Below are 17,349 nucleotides of genomic sequence, written 5' to 3'. Positions count from 1 at the left end.
CCATTGAGCAATCAAAAACAGAGAGTGCTGACCTGAAAAATAAAGCTTCTATCACAGCAAATTGTTGAGGGAACAACATTCATTTCTAGTTCTTGTAGTTTCTGTTGAAATAAAGGGAATTAGATTAGATTGAAACAAATCTCATCCCCTTCCTGCACAAACAAGCAATATAATAAATTAGCATGAAAGTTGTTGGCATGTATTGACTTCATTTTTAAGTGCTCATGTCTGAGTTTCTTAAAAATGATGCTTTCTTCTGATAAGTTGATTTTTTTTCTATGAAGACAGATCGGCTTCTGATTTAAAGCTGAAATTTGCCAGCATGCTACCTTAAGTGATTGTGTCTATTAGGTGCTGTTAAACTGAAGTTCCTTTGAATGAATTATTTATAGAGTAATAAACTCACTTCTAATGCAATGGAGTATATGATAAAAGTAGAAAATGCTTTACTGTAACCAGTTTAGGTGTGTCAAATCAAAATGCATATCAAACAGCTTTATTAAAAGATATTCAGAAAAAAAAGAGCTATTTTAGGACCTATCATGCATCCAGAGAAGTGATTAAATGAAATGTAATCATGCTATGTTGGAGAGTTATCTCGACAGATTTCTCAAGCTAAGGGAATTTACGTCTAGTCCATATGTGGATGGAGAAAATCAATAGCATGATCCTGTTGTTGTTTTTTATTGCATTTTGCTGTACTGATAGTTCTTCATTAGGATGCAGTTTTCACACTAGACGGCTGTGCATAAAATATGTCCAGTCAGTACATTGCTCGCGGAATTGTTGTCAAAAAGGATGGTAATCGATGAAAGGGAGGGTGGTGTAATGAATATGATAGAATTCATCTTTTATTAACTTATTAACTATTTGTTCTAGTCCCGTGTCTGTCATGAGAGAGCTGTCGCAGCACTGGCTTGTGCCTCAGTTTCTCTTTTGGGTGGTCACGTGGATTCTAAAATCTGTGCCCAAGGAACTGTTTCTATGGCACTTTCCTGAAAAATAGATTTGTGTATCTCATGTCACCACTGTTACTATTCAGTCAAGGATGTTATCTGAAACCACATGAGAAAGTTAATGTAGTATTTTGCATGTCCTGACATAGTCAGTGGGTTAATGCTTTAATATGTTGTAGTTTAATTCTTCTTAAAGGAAGACGTTATCTTGGTATATTCACCTCATTCCTTATTGTTTATTTTGGGACCTCTGGGCTTTAATGGCATCCTGGCTCTCACCTTCCTTCTCCTGTTCCTCTTCTAAATCTTCAAATTTTGGCCATTAAGACTTCCAGGGTGCTGCAGAGTGTTAGAAAGAGCTGCTTTGTTGGGAAAGCACAGAAACAGATATTCAATGAATGCTTCTGGAGAAAACATGATTTCAAGGGCAAGTGCCAGCACAGGGATGGAACCATCAGTGGGGCTTCAAAGCATTTCTTGTTTAAGATAGCTTTCCAATGTGATGTATCACAGCTTTAGAGCCCGATTCTGCTGATGAGGCGAATCTAGTGAAGCTCCTTCTGCCATCCACGGAAGTAGGCTCCAACCCATTTTCAAATTTCCTGTTAAATGCAGTTGCCCACTAGATGGAGACAAAATATTTTATACATTAGTGAATATACAGATGGTAATCAAACCCACCAGCTGCTGCCTGCTCTTTCCGGGCACCTTGCCAATTTACTGGCAGTATGTTGACTGGGAAGCAGACAGTGACACACTTTGATCGAAGAGCTTGTATGATGATTTTTTTTGTTGTAATATTATTGTTTTTTTTAAAAATGATAAAAAGAGATCAAGATGTGTATCTTGATCAAAGGGTACTGCTGTCTGCTTCCCCATCAGCAACTTCTAATTTATAGAAATCAGATTGCATGGAAAGCAATCAGCAAAGATTTGAGGTCTTTCTTGTTCTCATTGCCAAGACATGCTGACAAGTGAGAAAATTAAAATCAGAGAAGGTAGGGAGAGAACTAGTAAAACACTGGTTGAAATATAATTATTTAAAGTTCACAATAGTAATAATTTTAGGGCTGTAAAAAAATCCAGTTAAAGTGCTCAAATGGGCTATTGCTTGTATTATAAGAACACCTTAAGATCTTTCTCTGATGGAGGATGTTGCTTTGAGACTAATTTACCATTGAGAGACAAATATATCTGTTAAGTTACTTGTTGTCATGGAGAAATAACCTGACTTTGGTTTTGGGGCCAAGTTTTACAAAGGTATCTTCTATCAGTTTTATTTCTTCCACACGGAGCTGTGCATCCAGTATGATTTATTAGGGTGTATACATGATATCATGAACACCTGCAAAGAACACTTAAACCGGTCAGTCCATAAATGTGAAGATAGTGTGTGCAGAGGGACTATACTGAAAATTTGTCTATTGTATTTGGTAAGATCTTTTGTCTTTACGGTCTCTAGTAATGTCTTTTCTCTTTGCAGCTCTTGGTATCAATTCCTGCTTTAAAAGACATTTTTTGATTTGGATTTTTTAATCCTTCTAGGTTTAAACAACAATTAGAAGTTACATATATATGTGTGTGTGTGTGTGTGTGTATATGGATTGCGTCAGCTGGAGAAAGACTATGTTTTGGTGCATAGGTGAGTATTTCTGGCCAACATAAAAACACAAACCCAGTGGCAGTGGTGGGAGTTGCTTCACATTCTGCCAAATGCTAAAATCAAAATAAAGAATTATATGACAGGAGGACTTAGGATATGTGACAATTGGTCTAGATGTGGAGCAGGGGATTATTGGAGGGAAATAGCCTGACGTGATAAGGAAGTGAATAGGGCCCACTCCAGAAGTCTTTAGAGTGCCATCTTTGATATGATCTTCAGGTTATGAATCTATTGGAAAAGGAAGTTAAAATCTTGTTTTGGTGACAAGAGACACTGTTGGAGCCACCCTAGACATTCAGCTGCTTCATGCAGTCTGGCATGCTTGGCAGTTGGGGCCAAAGGGGAGTTTGAGACCGGAATAGTAAGTGTACAGTTCAGCACTGCACTCTGATACCAGAGTGGTGAAGATGGATCTGTTCAGCCTCGCTGCCTCTCCTCCATGTGTGAGACATTTTGACTCTGTTAGCTACCTCCCCTTGCTCCCTCTCTCTTCCTCTGCACGTTGACACATGCCTTTCCCTGAGCTGCTGAATAAGTCTTTCCTTCCACAGGACCAATTTAATTCCTGTGTCCCCATCCACGCTGCCTTTCTCTCTATTGCCAGCTAAGCTTTCCAGCCATTAGTGATTTTTCTACCCTCTCCTCAACTTCTCTGCTTGGCAATCCAGACATGTTTGATGTTCCTCATACGTGTTTTCTTCTGAGGGTTAGATCGAAAGACAGCAACTTCAGAGTAGGCAATATCATGTTTCTGGGTATAGCTGTGCATTCTTAAGAGAAGGTGCCGCTGTTTGGTGTTTGCTCCCTCTAGGTACTTATGATGCTATTTAGGAAAGCTGCCTGGGAAAAGGTGCTGCTAAAAGGAATAAGTAGATAGATTCCTTTGACATCATTGCTTCATTTTGTTCCATCAAAATCTGACACATTGTCTTTATCTCATCAGGCAAACAGTATGCAAATTTTATGATCACATTGTCTGCCTATTCTTGTAGAACTGAGTTTCTCAAAAAGACAAAACACGGGGAGGAGAGGAAAGCATATAGTGTACAATTGCATCCAGTACCCTTCATATTCACCTATTCTGTAGCCAACTCAGGATTTTCACTTCAAAGTTTGAAGCATTTGCTCTTCACCCTGACTTGCGTTAAAATTCCGTATGATTGTGGAAACCTTCTTTGAACAAATGTCAAATTTTTGTTGGTTCTGTTACTTGTGTGTGGTGAATTTCTAAAAAATGAAGTTAACTTAAGAGTTTATAAGTGATAAGGAGTTTATAAGTGATAAGGAGTTTAAGTGAGTGTTGGTTTGTTGTTTTGTTTTGGTTTGGTTTTTTTTTATTTAGGGAGAAATTATTCAGTAGAAATGCTTGTTTCCTCTCATGCTTTATTTAAACAAATATTTGAAATATCCACATTGAATTATACGATTTGTCATGAGCTCCCTAACAAGTTAAAGCAGAATGAGATTTATGTGCTTTTTCACCAGAAACCATTTCATGTCCCAACAGAAATGGAAATGACTCTTCTCAGAAACCTTCCAAGTCAAAGTGGGAGGAGATAATCTGTAAGGAGATGTTACCTTCTCAAAAACAACCTCACATCATCCAAGGTGTGGTTGGCAGTTTACCAAGAGGAAACCTGCTAGATTTCAAATCACCCACCAAGCCAAGCTATGCTGAAACAAAGCTTTGTTTAACTCTTGCATTCACCAGACTAACCCTGCCCCTATTCACAACTGCATTTTGTTTAATGTGAATGACGGTATTATAAGATAGAGTTAAAACTAACCCCAGAATTCAAGCTGAGATCCAGTATAAACAGATTTATGAACATGTACTGTAATAAGGAGAGCCTGTTTACAATGGGCATGAAATTCAAGTGTCATATAAGGAAATGGTGGTTTCTTTTGACTAACAGGGTATGGTTAGAATACTGCAGATTCAAATTCTATAGAAATGCAGTTGTAAAGAAGTACTGGTATCTTAGACTTATGTGGGTTTTGTGTGTGCTGATCAAATATTCTGGTGGTAAAATAGTCTAGTTTCACATAGAGAGGTGACTGAAAACTATAACTCTGAAATTTGAGAGAAAAATTGGCTTACTTTTGCATTCCCAAATTGGGAAATGTATGTTAATAACTTAATTTTGATGATAAAAACATGAAAAATAAGTCCCTAAAATAGCGTTGAGTCAATTTTCTGATAAAATAAATTTGTTTTCCTATTTGTGATTAAAATGACCTACAGTAAGATTTTTTTTTTGAACTAGGTGTTAATTAAAAATATGGAAATGGATTTAAAGAACATTGCAGTTCACAGTGGAAGAATTACCATAACTGATTTGTTCTCAGAGCCATGCCTGTTTTGAGATGTTTTTAAGATGTCTAAGTTACTGGTTGTTTTTCTGCATGATTGTTTCCAAAGCAAAATGTGATTCCAATAAAAACAGTAATTGAATTTACAGTCCACAGGACAAATTGTTGTTTTAACAGAAACTTACACACTCAGGCAAAGGCTTTATGTTTTAGGTCTAATAACAAAGAACACAAGCTCCCCATTTTTATGTGACCGTATATCCTGAAAAGTTTTCTGATGTAGCATATTTTAAAAAATCTATATTGTAGTTTTTAAATTGTGTGAACAATTTTTTTTCCTCTTAGCTAAGAATCAATATTCTTTAGGTTGTTTGTGTTGGGTTTTTTTTAATGCAACCTTTTAAATGTTAGAGCAGCTTTTTTCTGTAGCATCAGCTAGGGGTGAATCAATACAGACAAGCCTATTCACATCTAATGCACCTGATGACTGAGAGGACTTTAGAGAGATCTTGTTCCTTTGTCACTTGGTGGTGTGGGAATGTACAGAGTATGGGGCAGTTGTGTGAGGGGCTTGTCCATGACCAGACTTGCATGGAGAAAATGCTGGTTTCAGAGGAAATGAATAGGAAGGGAAAGCTGTTCAAGAGTGGTGGCAGACAACGGCAGGAGGTGGGACCTCTGTCCAGCTTGAGGCAGTGATTACACATTACTATATCAACAGCAAAAGATTATTTTTCTGCTGTCGGACTTTCTCAGCAGGAGCTCCTAATCACTTCTTGAACTCTGTTTGTTTCAAAAGTTTCTATTAAAGTTTTCCTAGGTTTTGGGGAATCTTCTTGGTGCCTTTCTTTCATGTACATTGTACTCCTGTGTAGATAAAGCCTGAAGACTCTTGCGTACTGAACTAAGAGAGATCTGGTGGGGTAACACGCAGGTCCCTAGACACAGGCCTGCTCTAACTGGTGTGTACACAGCATGAGACATGCCAGAGATAGACATACATGCTGGAGGTAGGCATGTCTACATTAGCATTTTTTTGGCAGTCTTAGGGCTGACCTATAGCCCTGTGGAACAGTAATAGTTGGTGAGACATTGCTGCATCTCAAATGTAACACCTGGAAAAAACAGCTGAGGATAGTGCCGACAGCCATGTGACTTTTACTGTACATGCTCAGGGCTGCAGGAGGAATGTGTGGTGCTGTTAATCCATGCTGAGTTTGTATAGTGGTCCTTTGAATTAAAAAAGGGAATATTTCAAGTTTCCCAGCACCAGGCAAACCGGGAAGCCTGAGTGAGGAACTCGGCTTTCCTAGGTTCCCCGTACAGTCAATGGGAGAGGTAACAGGCTGTGCTTGCTGTGATCCAGAGCAAGCATATTAAGCAATTGTTAGGTTCTTAATTTATCTTAGTTTCTCTGACTGTCTCTTAGGAGATGCGGTCTTCTTTGCTCTTACTACAAGGAGGGATTTAGGGGGTTGACAAAGCCCCTAAAGCAGGTGTGATGAATATCATCCCCCTAAGCAATTTAATTCTTATGGGCCATTTTGTTGCCAAAGGCACATGCTCTCATGCAAATTGATTTTCTTAGAGTATGAAACTGCAGCAAGTCTTTATAAAATATATGAAGCCACCTCACAGAAAGAGGTACCAAAATGCACCTGGCCAAGTATGCTTTCATATTTTTATCATAAGGTTTTCAGCATTCATATCAGATCTTTCCTGATTAAGTGATTTGCAAAAAGAGATGTACAACAAGGAAATGTAAAGCTCTGGCCTGATAAGGTGTGTGCCACCAAAATACTAGACTGACTGTTGTGCATTGGGTTCAACAGAACCTACTTTTATGGTTTTCTAATCTAATCACATGACTAATAAAAACAGCCTTACCTTTTTAAAAATATTTGTAGGTCCAGCTAGGTGATTACTGTGGGAAAAGTTGTGTTTTGTTTTTGGTTTTTTTTTAATGGCTATAGATCCCTGTTGAGTATAACTGTAGACCCAGAACAGGAGCTGCCTGCTCTTTGCTTGTTTGATGGGTGCCCTTGAAATGGAAAAGGGGGATTGGTACTTTGAAGAGTCTTGACGTATAAGAGTTGCACTTTCAGGTACTAAAAAAAAGTCCTTCACCCTTCCTCAAAATCTGTATGCATTGTTTTTAAATGGGTTTTGTTAACCTTAAGCATTTAAAGTGGTGAGACAGACCACAAAAAAACATGAGAGTTGCTTAAAAATAATTGTTGTTCAGTTGCTTTTGCTTGCAGCCTCGTTTTTGAGCTTTCAAGATTTATGTTTTCAATCTTTCCTCTGCAACCGTAAGAGCTAGACACTGACTTTATTTTTAAATGAAAGCTGAGATTCTCTTGTAATCCATAACTCTAGGAGATTTGGCAATGCTAAACACAATGTGAATTTAGAGTGACCATTCCAAGGTGAATCATTTAGTGATGTGTCCTCAGCGTGAAAGCCAACTGGGGATTTTTTTTTGGATGTCTCTTATTTTGTCTTTATAAATAATCTGCAAATTGGCAGTAATAATTGGAAGCCTGGTAAAAGCAGAAGTAGGTGCTTGCAGCGCAGTAAAGTCAGTTGGGGTTTTTTTTCTGGTATCTTAGGATATTCTTACAGAATCTAGGTATTAAGGGCATTCTGCATTAAGATATCTCTAGAGACGAAGGCTTTGGTTGTTTTTGTAGAAGCACCCTTTTCTACTCAGTCAAGCATTAAAATTGGCAGCAGTTCCTGAAGTAGCAAGAAAATCCTGGTTGTTGCCCTCATATAGTTACTGAAAACAGTAAGAGGATATGTAAAAGCTTTAACTCCAAGGAAAAATATTTATAATTGTGACAGTGTGTTTCCTTACAGTAATTTATGGGCAAAATGTAGGAAAGGAGGAACACAAGCTATAAATAATATTCCGTATGTAAACATAATGGCAGTAGCAAATTCTTTTTATTTAAAAATTAATATTGATGTTCATTAATATAAATTACCACATTTCAGATGACTCTGATGTCCTTGAGGCCAGATGTCACTGACTGATTTACAGCTTCCTGGGGGGAGGAGTAGATCCTGTTTTGTCAATGTAGGCACCAAATTGCTTCAGATAGCTATTTTGGACTAGATTAATTACTGATGTATTGTCAACAAAGTTGATTCACATCTCAGCTCAGAAACATGGAAAATTCTCTTTAAAATGTATTAACTTGAATTCTGAAAGGCAGGAAAAAGAGCATAAAGTGTACTTTTCAGACTTACTGAACTTTTGTCTCATTTAAGGAATAGTGGTTTGAAAGCTCCTGCCCAGGAACATGCACACAGAATTTCCATGTGCATCATTAGCAACTGGGGAACATACTTCAGAGGCCAAGTTTAGTCCCTCATTGATCTTAATTCTACTTTAAATATTAATACAAATGTGTACAATGAAGGCGTTCAGAAGGAAGCTCTGCCATCTTAGTCACACTGCACAGGTCATATATCTGGATTAAGTTTTTGAGCGCTTCGTAATATCCTTTGGTCCTGTGGACCTTGTGTATAGCACTGCTGCAAAATAGGATGGCAAATGTATTTGTAGAGCTATCAGCAGCCTTCCAGAAAACTCCTGTGGGAACACTGGTGGGGTGATGCCTCCGAAGGCAGGTAGGGCGGATTTCTTGTGTTTGCATATGCTGGCAGGTTAAAGAGGGAGGAAAAAAAGTCAGTGTGAGACAGTGCATCTCTGTCCATTAGTTATTCATTCAAATTCAACCACATGAAATACAGGCAACTAACAAACCATATCTTGTAAATGCCTTTTATTCCAGCAACTGAAATTCGACACATTTGTAGGTGTGCAGCTGGGCATGCTTAGCATGAATGGCAAACTAATGTAAATCCTGTATTAAATATTTTGTTTCACAGCAAATCTCACATATATATAAGAGAGAAGTCTGTGCAAGTCTCTGGTAGCATCGGGTCCTATGGCATACAATTAGAAACCACACAGATGATATAAATATAGAGAGTAACACACAAAGAACACCCTTTTTAAATGCATGTCATTCATATAAAATCAAATCCATATCCATGATGTTACAAGGCTTTAGAAATGGTCCATGCTGAACGTGGGATATTTTTTTCAATCCTTATAAATAATTATTTTCCTGTGTTTGGTAAGATTAGCTACAGAGAATTTATGTTAAGACTCTGTGGAGAGGAGTACAGAATTTCAGATACTATTAAGCTAAAAAGGTGGCTTTAAAATATTTCTGAGATACAAAAGCCTTGTATCAAAGAGGCAAATACACCACTCCCTCAGTCTCTTTTCTCATTTATGAAATAAGCAAGCATAAACTATAAATTCTAATTTTCAGCAAGTATGTTAGTAAATCCAAACTGACCTTGACCTTAGCTTTGCTAATTTCCAAACTCTGATATTTATTCCCAGAGTAGATTGTTTCCCTTCATACCACATACATAAATACTGCAAACCTTTCCAATGACTTGAATTAGAGTGTAAGTAAATAGCTGGTTTTAATCTACATAATATTTTGAGAGCAGACGTTCTGTGCTATGACTATTAAGATATACCCAGCAGCCATTTGTATAATACTAAAACCTCTTACATATATTATTAAAAGTAATGCTATCAGCCAGGGCTTGTTTTATGCCACAGAAACTTAAATAATAAAATACAGTGTGGATAAAATCTGCAATAATAGTAACTTAAGCAAAATTAATTTAAGTAACAGATAACATCTGGGGGAAAATGTAATGGTATATTGGTAAGTTATGCAAAGCTAATTTTATAATAACTACCACATCTGTGGAACTCATTTATTAGAACGCTTTACCAATCTTCTTTCCTGCCATTATTCTGTTTTAGAAATTTTCCTGTGTACTATTTTATTGTCTTTGCTCTGCCTACATTTGTAAAAAGGTAATTTGCTAGCTCTCAACAACAAGAAAAGGATGTAGGTTTATGTACAGAACAACATGACACTTTCTATACTTACCTCTCTTTATGCACACTTTTACTAGAAAGAATTCCAGAGAAAAATTGTGGCATGGGGCTGTACGTTGAGAGCAATGTTTGAACACCAGCTACAGTCCTCAGCTGTGACTACAGAGGCTTGATGCAACTGAAGTGGGAAAGTAAAGGTGATGCTGAATGATATTTCCCACATTAACTTCCGCTGAATGTTAGAGCAGCCTCTAGCCTGTTCTAACTTGTCCAGATTTAAGTGGCCTTTTGGCACCCCACCACACCTAGGAATTAATAAGAATATTGCATTTAACTTCTGCTCCCTCCAGTCTCTTTTGGCACATCCTTTTATCTGCAGCTGACACTGATATGCCATCTACATTTGTGCAACTGCCTTATGATTTCTTTATGTTTGAATTCTCATGGACCCATTGGACCGCAATGTGCAGGAAAATATTGCCAATTAATTTTAAGGCATTATCATCTTGCCAAACTTTCTCACATTTCAATAGTTACATTGATTCAAGAGGACACTTTGAGTAATACATCTTTGTCATAGTGAATAATGCTCACATAATGACAAATCTTCAGGAATTAAAAAAAGGAGGATGAATTTTTTAATGTAGGTCAGTGGAAGTAATTCACCATAAATTTACTCAGACTTCAGAAACTAGCAACATTTTTAAAGCCACTGTGACTGTATAAAACTTACTGTGTCTCCTCTGTTTTTAAATAGATTTTACTACAGAGCCATTGGTGCTATTAAACATGAGGTTTTGTTCAAAGGAAATACAAAGACTTAATTGTATTTTTTAAAGGAAAGTATTGCATCAGAAGGATTAATTTAAATACGTTTGTTGGCTTCAGGCTCTCACCACAATTCATTCGTTCTAATTTTCCCCTGGACTTGTTAAGGACACAATGTATAGGAAGGAGCAATGCAGAATGGCATTTTTAGGTCACTATATTTTGGCTGTAAACTGTAGTACTACTCATAAACTTATTATTACTAAACAAAATACTTCATATTCTACATTGAAGTTTCACAGTCTTTTAAAAAAACCTTTTGGCTGAATGTTGAGACTATTATGGCTCATTAAAGAGACTAGTTCTGCTGTAATTTAGTTATTTCTTAATGATCCAAGTGTTATTATTAGACACGGAACAGATGAGTAAAGAATGGCTGTCTTTAAAAGGATGCAGTGAAGTAAAAATATTATTCTAAAACAGAACCTCTGAAAATTTTATCCATGCTACAAAAATATATTTGATCAGCCAGGAATTGATTTTAAAAACCCAGTCTGGTTTTTTACATTATTTCATTTTCTGAAATTTAGACTGGAGGGAATAAATGAAATAATGATTTAATCTAAATAAAGAAAATATTTTGAGTGAATAGTTAACTAACTAACCAAAAAATGTTATTTTAAGGAAGCAGAAAGTAATTGTAAATTCTCATCCAATTCAGCTAATATTTTTTAAGAAGAAAATGTAAGGTAAGAAATCAGAGAACATGGAACTATTTGCTAAATCAAAAGAGCTCTAGTTTTTTTAAAAAAAAAGAATTTGAGAACAAAGCTTCTTTTTATTTTAGAAAGAATAACATTTAGCTCAGCTCAAGGCTTTTTCATTTTGATGTGAAGCTAAACTTTCTGACTATTCCTTTTGTGAGTCTGTAGGCACTAGCACAGTGCTGTAAAATTTGAGTCACAAGTGATACAGGAAAATGCTTCTGTAAAATCTGGTTTTCTCCTCATTTAAGTTCTGGAAATCTTTCTGTCAGCCTTTTGGGTTCTTATAAACATGGGCTAATACTGTCTACCTTTTTTAGTGAGCTTACACATGACATGGAATCTTTGAAGATAATGACAGAGTCCAAACATAACTTCTGAAAAGCTTTTAGGACTATGAAAGAGATTTTTGATGCAATAAGGTACAATGGCTAGGTCTCACTGTTTATTTTCAATTTTTGCTATCACTTTTGCAAATGTATAGAACCTTTAATATTTTCAGCAGAAGGATTTAACTGTAGCAAGTAACTAAATAAATCAAATATCAACCTAGCTATGATTTCAAAGGTATGAGAGAATTAATTTATGGGAGCTGCAATTACCCTGATGTGAATTAATGTAGTTGACTTACACCATCCAAGCAAAATCATGCTTGTAATAGCTGACTCAGAACTGGAACATCTGCCTGGTATTCTCAGTGGGCACTTCCCATTGTAGAGGCCCCAGACATACCATTTTAGTATTATACCCTGTTCCTTGCTTGCTCAAAAATGCCTTATGTCACCCTATTTGGCATGTATGTTTTCCATCATCCATTTTTTTAAAAAAACCCGACACAAACCTTGTCCCTTTAGAGGACGCAGGGCCACCTTCTGCATTGATGGCAGGAGCCTGAGCATGGGCTAAATGCTACATCCAGCTCCTCCTGGGGGGAAAAGCCATTTCCTTGTCAGAGCATTCCTGGAGCCGCAGTTCACACACCGGCAGAATACCAGTGAGGTTCCCGTGTTCACAGGAAAGAGAAATAAGAGCAAGCTGATGAAGCAGCAAAACTTGGACCATTACAACTCTTAAATTATAGTCACATATTAAAGTATTTTTCTTAGGACCTTATTTGATGCAGTGTCACTGCAACTTTGCTCCAGCTGACTCCTTTGATAGGATACCTTAGTGGCCAGCTGGGCCCTTTAATTCCAAAAAGCAACAAGATCCCTGTTCAGAAGTGACAAATGTGCATTGGGAAGACTGCATGTTACCTAAGCACTGTGTTTTCTAAACTTAATTATCCACATGAGTAAAAAGCTGTAGTGTTACAAAATTATGAAAATCATCTGTTCTTTCCAAGTATTATAAAGAGGGCCTCTTGAGATACAGCTAGAAATTAAAGCTGATCTATAATCATTTTCAGTATGCTTTCCAGTTCTGAGCACCTGGATAGTAACAAAAAAGGTATTGTTTTTTGTTGTTTGCCAGCCATTTCATTTCAATTTAAAAAAATCTGCAATAAACCTCTGAGCAATAATTAAACCTGAATTACCTTTTTTTTTCTTTTTTCTTTTCTTTTTTTTTTCTAATACTGCCAGAATGTGATTGAACTTGCCCAACCTGCAGTTCCCCCCTTCCCTGCTCTGCTGGAAGAAGGCATACCTTTGGATACCTATTCGTCATTCATAGTATCACTAACAGCTGCAGAGACAGAATTGAAGGTAAAGAATTTTGTACCTTTTTTTTTTTTTAAAAGCTATTTTTCTATGAGTCTCCTACCTCATTTATTCCCATTGGAGCCCAGCCACTAATGACATTTATTCTCCAGAATCTAGCCTGCATTCTCTTCTAAGGTTGCATGAATTACTTTTAATGCATTAATCAGTCAGCAGAGGACATTTATTTGAGTCAGCACCTCTGGGCTCTCACCCCGTGCAACTTCATAACCTCAGGATCTGCCAGGGCTGGGCAGTGAAAGGCAGATGCTGGCGGCCTCTGTCAGAGCAGGAGTTCTCAAAAGCAGGCTTCATGTGTTGTCACATGTCTGTGGACTGATGCTGTTTGATCTTGTAGAGAGCAGGAGGATGTTCTAACTCATACCTTTCCTGTGGTTGGTTGCTGCTAGGGGTCTGATCAAGAGGGTTACCTGGAGGACTCCTGTCCAGAAGCAGAGTCCTTCGAGGCAGATGCTGTGCCTGATGTCACTGCTGAAGATCAGAAGCCCGCAGTGGGTGAAATCCCAAATGAAATTATTGGCAACCTTGAGGTACTATTACTAGAAAGCTATTCACTAATTCTGTCTATGGTTAATTAGCTAGCTCAGCCTTAATGAATATAAACTGTATTCATGCTAAAGCTGGCAAAAAGCACATCCATATGCTGTAAAAATGTGAATTAGCCTCTATAAATAACTCCTAGTTTAGTCAGCTTACATGTGATAAGATAAAAAATATTCAGTAATATAACAACATATATTTTCAGCATTACTATGTGTTAAGAAACATGGGCCAAATCCTGCTCTCAGTGATGTCAGTGATAAAATCCCTTTTCAGGGGTTCAGGATCAGCTGCTGTGATGGAGCATATGCAATGTGTGCTTAATATAGATTGTTAGATGCATCTATGTTACACATCCTTCAATCTGTGTAAGAAATAACACATTTATGCCAATTCTAGACTTCATTTGGTAGGTGCATAACTATACAAGAGCTGCCTTAATGGAACAGATCAGGTTTCAGAATGTGATCTGCAGACTCTGAGCTTAGAGTACATGAGTTCTTTCTATGGGGTTCTTGAAAGGGAAGGCAGCTATTGTCAGTTGACTTAAATTTGTTGTAGGGCGATCTGCTTCTCCACAGGGAGGTCTGTAAATTGAAACATGTGGAAAGCCAGCAGAGTAGATCATTGTTATTTTGTAAACTGCTCCCTCAAGCATATGAAATTATTGAAAGCAAACCAGCTAGAACTCAGTTCCACCAAGGAGGGTGGAATTTGGTCTTATTTGCAACAACCAGGTGACATTAGGCACTTTAAACTTTAGATGCAGCACATTGGACACTGTTGACCAAGCAGCAGTTTATTAAATATCTAATGTTATCTGAAATTAGTGTGATATTGATAAATTGCTTTACATGATTTATGTATGAATAATAAATTAGAATAATGATGCTCTCATTAGATCTACCTATTTGATTTCATATTCCATTTTGACATGTCTTTAGAAACAGGAAGGAACCGGGCTATGTTGTCTTATTTGTGTCCCTACCTACAGAAAAAACGGAATGCCTGGTTTTCACTTGACCTTGATTTCATTAGGATCAGTGCTAAGAACTTTTTTTTCTTTACAAAAACTGCAGAGATGACAAAAATGCTTTTTTTTTTCCTTCTTTTGCAACTTTGGCTATATACAAAGAAAATAATTTCCTTTTAGTTTTTAAAAGTCTTCCACCAATGTATCTTTTTCACCTGATTTCTCAGTTTCTTGACCTCTGAGGTAATTTTATCATTAGATTTTTACCTGATACACGGTCAGACTCATACCATTTTGTTGTTAAGTGTGAGCCGTGATTTCACGATATACATTATGTCTCCAGGGAACATAAGGCAGCTGTTGCTGTAGATGAGTCTAGAAAATAATTTTTAGCCTGAAATCACAGTGCTGACACTCAGTGATCACAACAGCAGGCATAGTGAAGTATGGTGGCAGCTGATTTTCACTGAAGGTAGAATTGGAGACAGAGGGATGTGAAAACTGGAGAAAAAAGGGCAGCTGGGGTGGCTGGGAGAGGATTAGCCTGGAGGATCAGTGTTTCACAGCAAAGCAACTAAGTATACATATAATGTGAAGGGATAGGGACAGATTTGTTGATACTGGAGGATGGATTGAATATGGTGAAGGCCACCTCCAAAGATAGAAAGCTGAGATAGAAATTCCAGCTTTTCGATGCTAAGCTGAGCTACTGAGAACTTTGAAAACATTTTAGCTGTGGTTGTCCATTGAGAGGTTGCAGTGTAGCACTAATAGGGATTTCTAGGACTGGCAAAACAAAAAGTTCCTGAAATGGCAAGTTACTGCAAGTTTTTCTGGGTCAAATCTATTCACTTTGTCAAAATTACATGAAGTCCATTAAGAATGTAACTCTAAGTTTTGGAACTGTTTATGTGGAGCTGTAAAGCACCTTTGAGCCTGTTCCAGTTGTTTGAACAAAACTCTGCAACTCTTGGAAAGACTGTCATTGTACTCCTTCCATTTCTCATGTATTTTTGCTGATATTGAAAAATATACATAAATTCCCCATAAATGCTGATATTGAGAAATATACATAAATTCCCCATAAAACCCCAGTATTTGTGGCCTTTTTTCCAGTGATCCCACATTTCCAAATGCCATAGAAGATAGCTACACATTATCACTGCCAAAGATTTCAAGGTCCCTTCCAACCTAGATGATTCTGTGATTCTGTGAACCTTTGTACCTTCCCCACGAATGTTACACTGTAAATTAAACACTCAATATCTACTGCAGTCTGGATTTCCAGAATGAGACACACATACATAATTGTGTTTGTAATTAAGAAAGACAAGCAACATCACAGAAATATGTTTTTTTATTGTTCATTTTCAGTAATGCTTTCTAATTCCAGCAATGTTTCAATAAAATGTATTACACTCGAGAACAAACATCTGCAGCAAAGGAAAACAGTGGCAATGACCAAATCCCAAAGCAATTTTTCTGATTTGGTGTTTATTGGTAAAGGCTGTCTGAGAATACAGGCAAATTAGCCTATCTCCCAAGACAAGGTTACATGAGGAATGGCTGTCCCAGCTCACTTCCCGTTCATGGCAGTCATACCATACATCGCAATTGTGCACAGTAATATGATAAAGTGTTATCACGTAAGTACAGGCTGAAACACGGTTATGTCTGCAAAACAGGAAGGTGTGTAGGATAATGTCTGTCTTACTGCACTACAGTGTGTCAAAACCACAAAGACAATGTGCAGCCTAAGATAGCTCCATCATAACCACTTTTTTCTTCTGATTTTCTTTACAGGCAGAGATAAATGAAAAGCTGCAAATGCAAGAAGAAGCTTATACTTTGAGAACAGAAAAATTAAAAAGTCCAAAATAGCCAGATAAGAAAGGTGATGTTGAACTTTACAGAAATTGGACAGTAGGGGATGGCACGCACAGAAGACTGGCTCCCTGCCTGAACGTAATTATTTTTGTATAAAGGAAAATGGTTCTGTTAACATTTACCTGGAAATAGTTCATCCCAGTTCCTCAAATTTACTGTGCTCTGCCAGTGTTGTTATTTAGTTTAGACTTAAGTAGAAGATTATAAACAGAAGGATATGTAATTAAAACATGTTGAAGTTCAGTTTATTTCTGAATAGAAATCCCAGTTTTTAAAAAAGTCGCTGTAGTTTCATTCTCTTTCCTTTTTCCAGTTGTGAAATATTTAACAGTTTCTGCTTTACACCTTTTTTTCTTTTCAGGAAATTTTGCTAGAAGGAGAATACATAGAGAGAAAACATCATTCTGAGGCACTGCAGATATAATAAGGAGAGAATTTAATTAACATGTAATTACACACTTTTCACTGTAGTTATTCATTAGCAACATGTATGTTTTTTCATTTTAAATTGCTTCCTAAGCTTTAAAACAAATTTAATATCTTGCACTTCTTTATTTCCACCATATTAAAATTGCGTAAATGAAGAGTTTGCACTTTTCTTGGGAATACTGTAAGAGTTGCTTTTGATTTCAGTGGAAATTTTTTTGGAATGCATGTAACATTTCATCTCAGGTTTCCATATTTTGTCTGATGTTATAGAAATGTTTCAAACTCAAAAGGAATCTAACCTTCTCTTCTCCAGACTGAACACCCCCAACTCTCTCAGCCTGTCCTCACAGGGGAGGTGCTCCAGCCCCCCGAGCATCTTCGTGGCCTCCTCTG

At 37.1% G+C, this 17,349-nt stretch overlaps 1 protein-coding gene across 1 annotated transcript in view; it reads left to right on the top strand.

Annotated features, from left to right (window-relative positions):
- CABCOCO1 (ciliary associated calcium binding coiled-coil 1) overlaps positions 1 to 17,111 on the top strand; it is a 53,052-nt gene extending 35,941 nt beyond the window's left edge. Inside the window, exons 8-10 of the mRNA XM_074875671.1 lie at positions 12,990 to 13,112; positions 13,517 to 13,657; positions 16,444 to 17,111. Of these exons, the coding sequence (XP_074731772.1) occupies positions 12,990 to 13,112; positions 13,517 to 13,657; positions 16,444 to 16,521 (342 nt within the window). The 3' untranslated portion in view covers positions 16,522 to 17,111. The remainder of the gene's footprint in view (positions 1 to 12,989; positions 13,113 to 13,516; positions 13,658 to 16,443) is intronic.
- Positions 17,112 to 17,349: the final 238 nt, after the last annotated feature.

This window comes from Strix uralensis, chromosome 7, assembly GCF_047716275.1.
Source record: "Strix uralensis isolate ZFMK-TIS-50842 chromosome 7, bStrUra1, whole genome shotgun sequence".
Taxonomy (NCBI): Eukaryota; Metazoa; Chordata; class Aves; order Strigiformes; family Strigidae; genus Strix; species Strix uralensis.
Note: the sequence above shows the minus strand (reverse complement) of the source record. Positions and strands in the feature narration are given on the sequence as shown.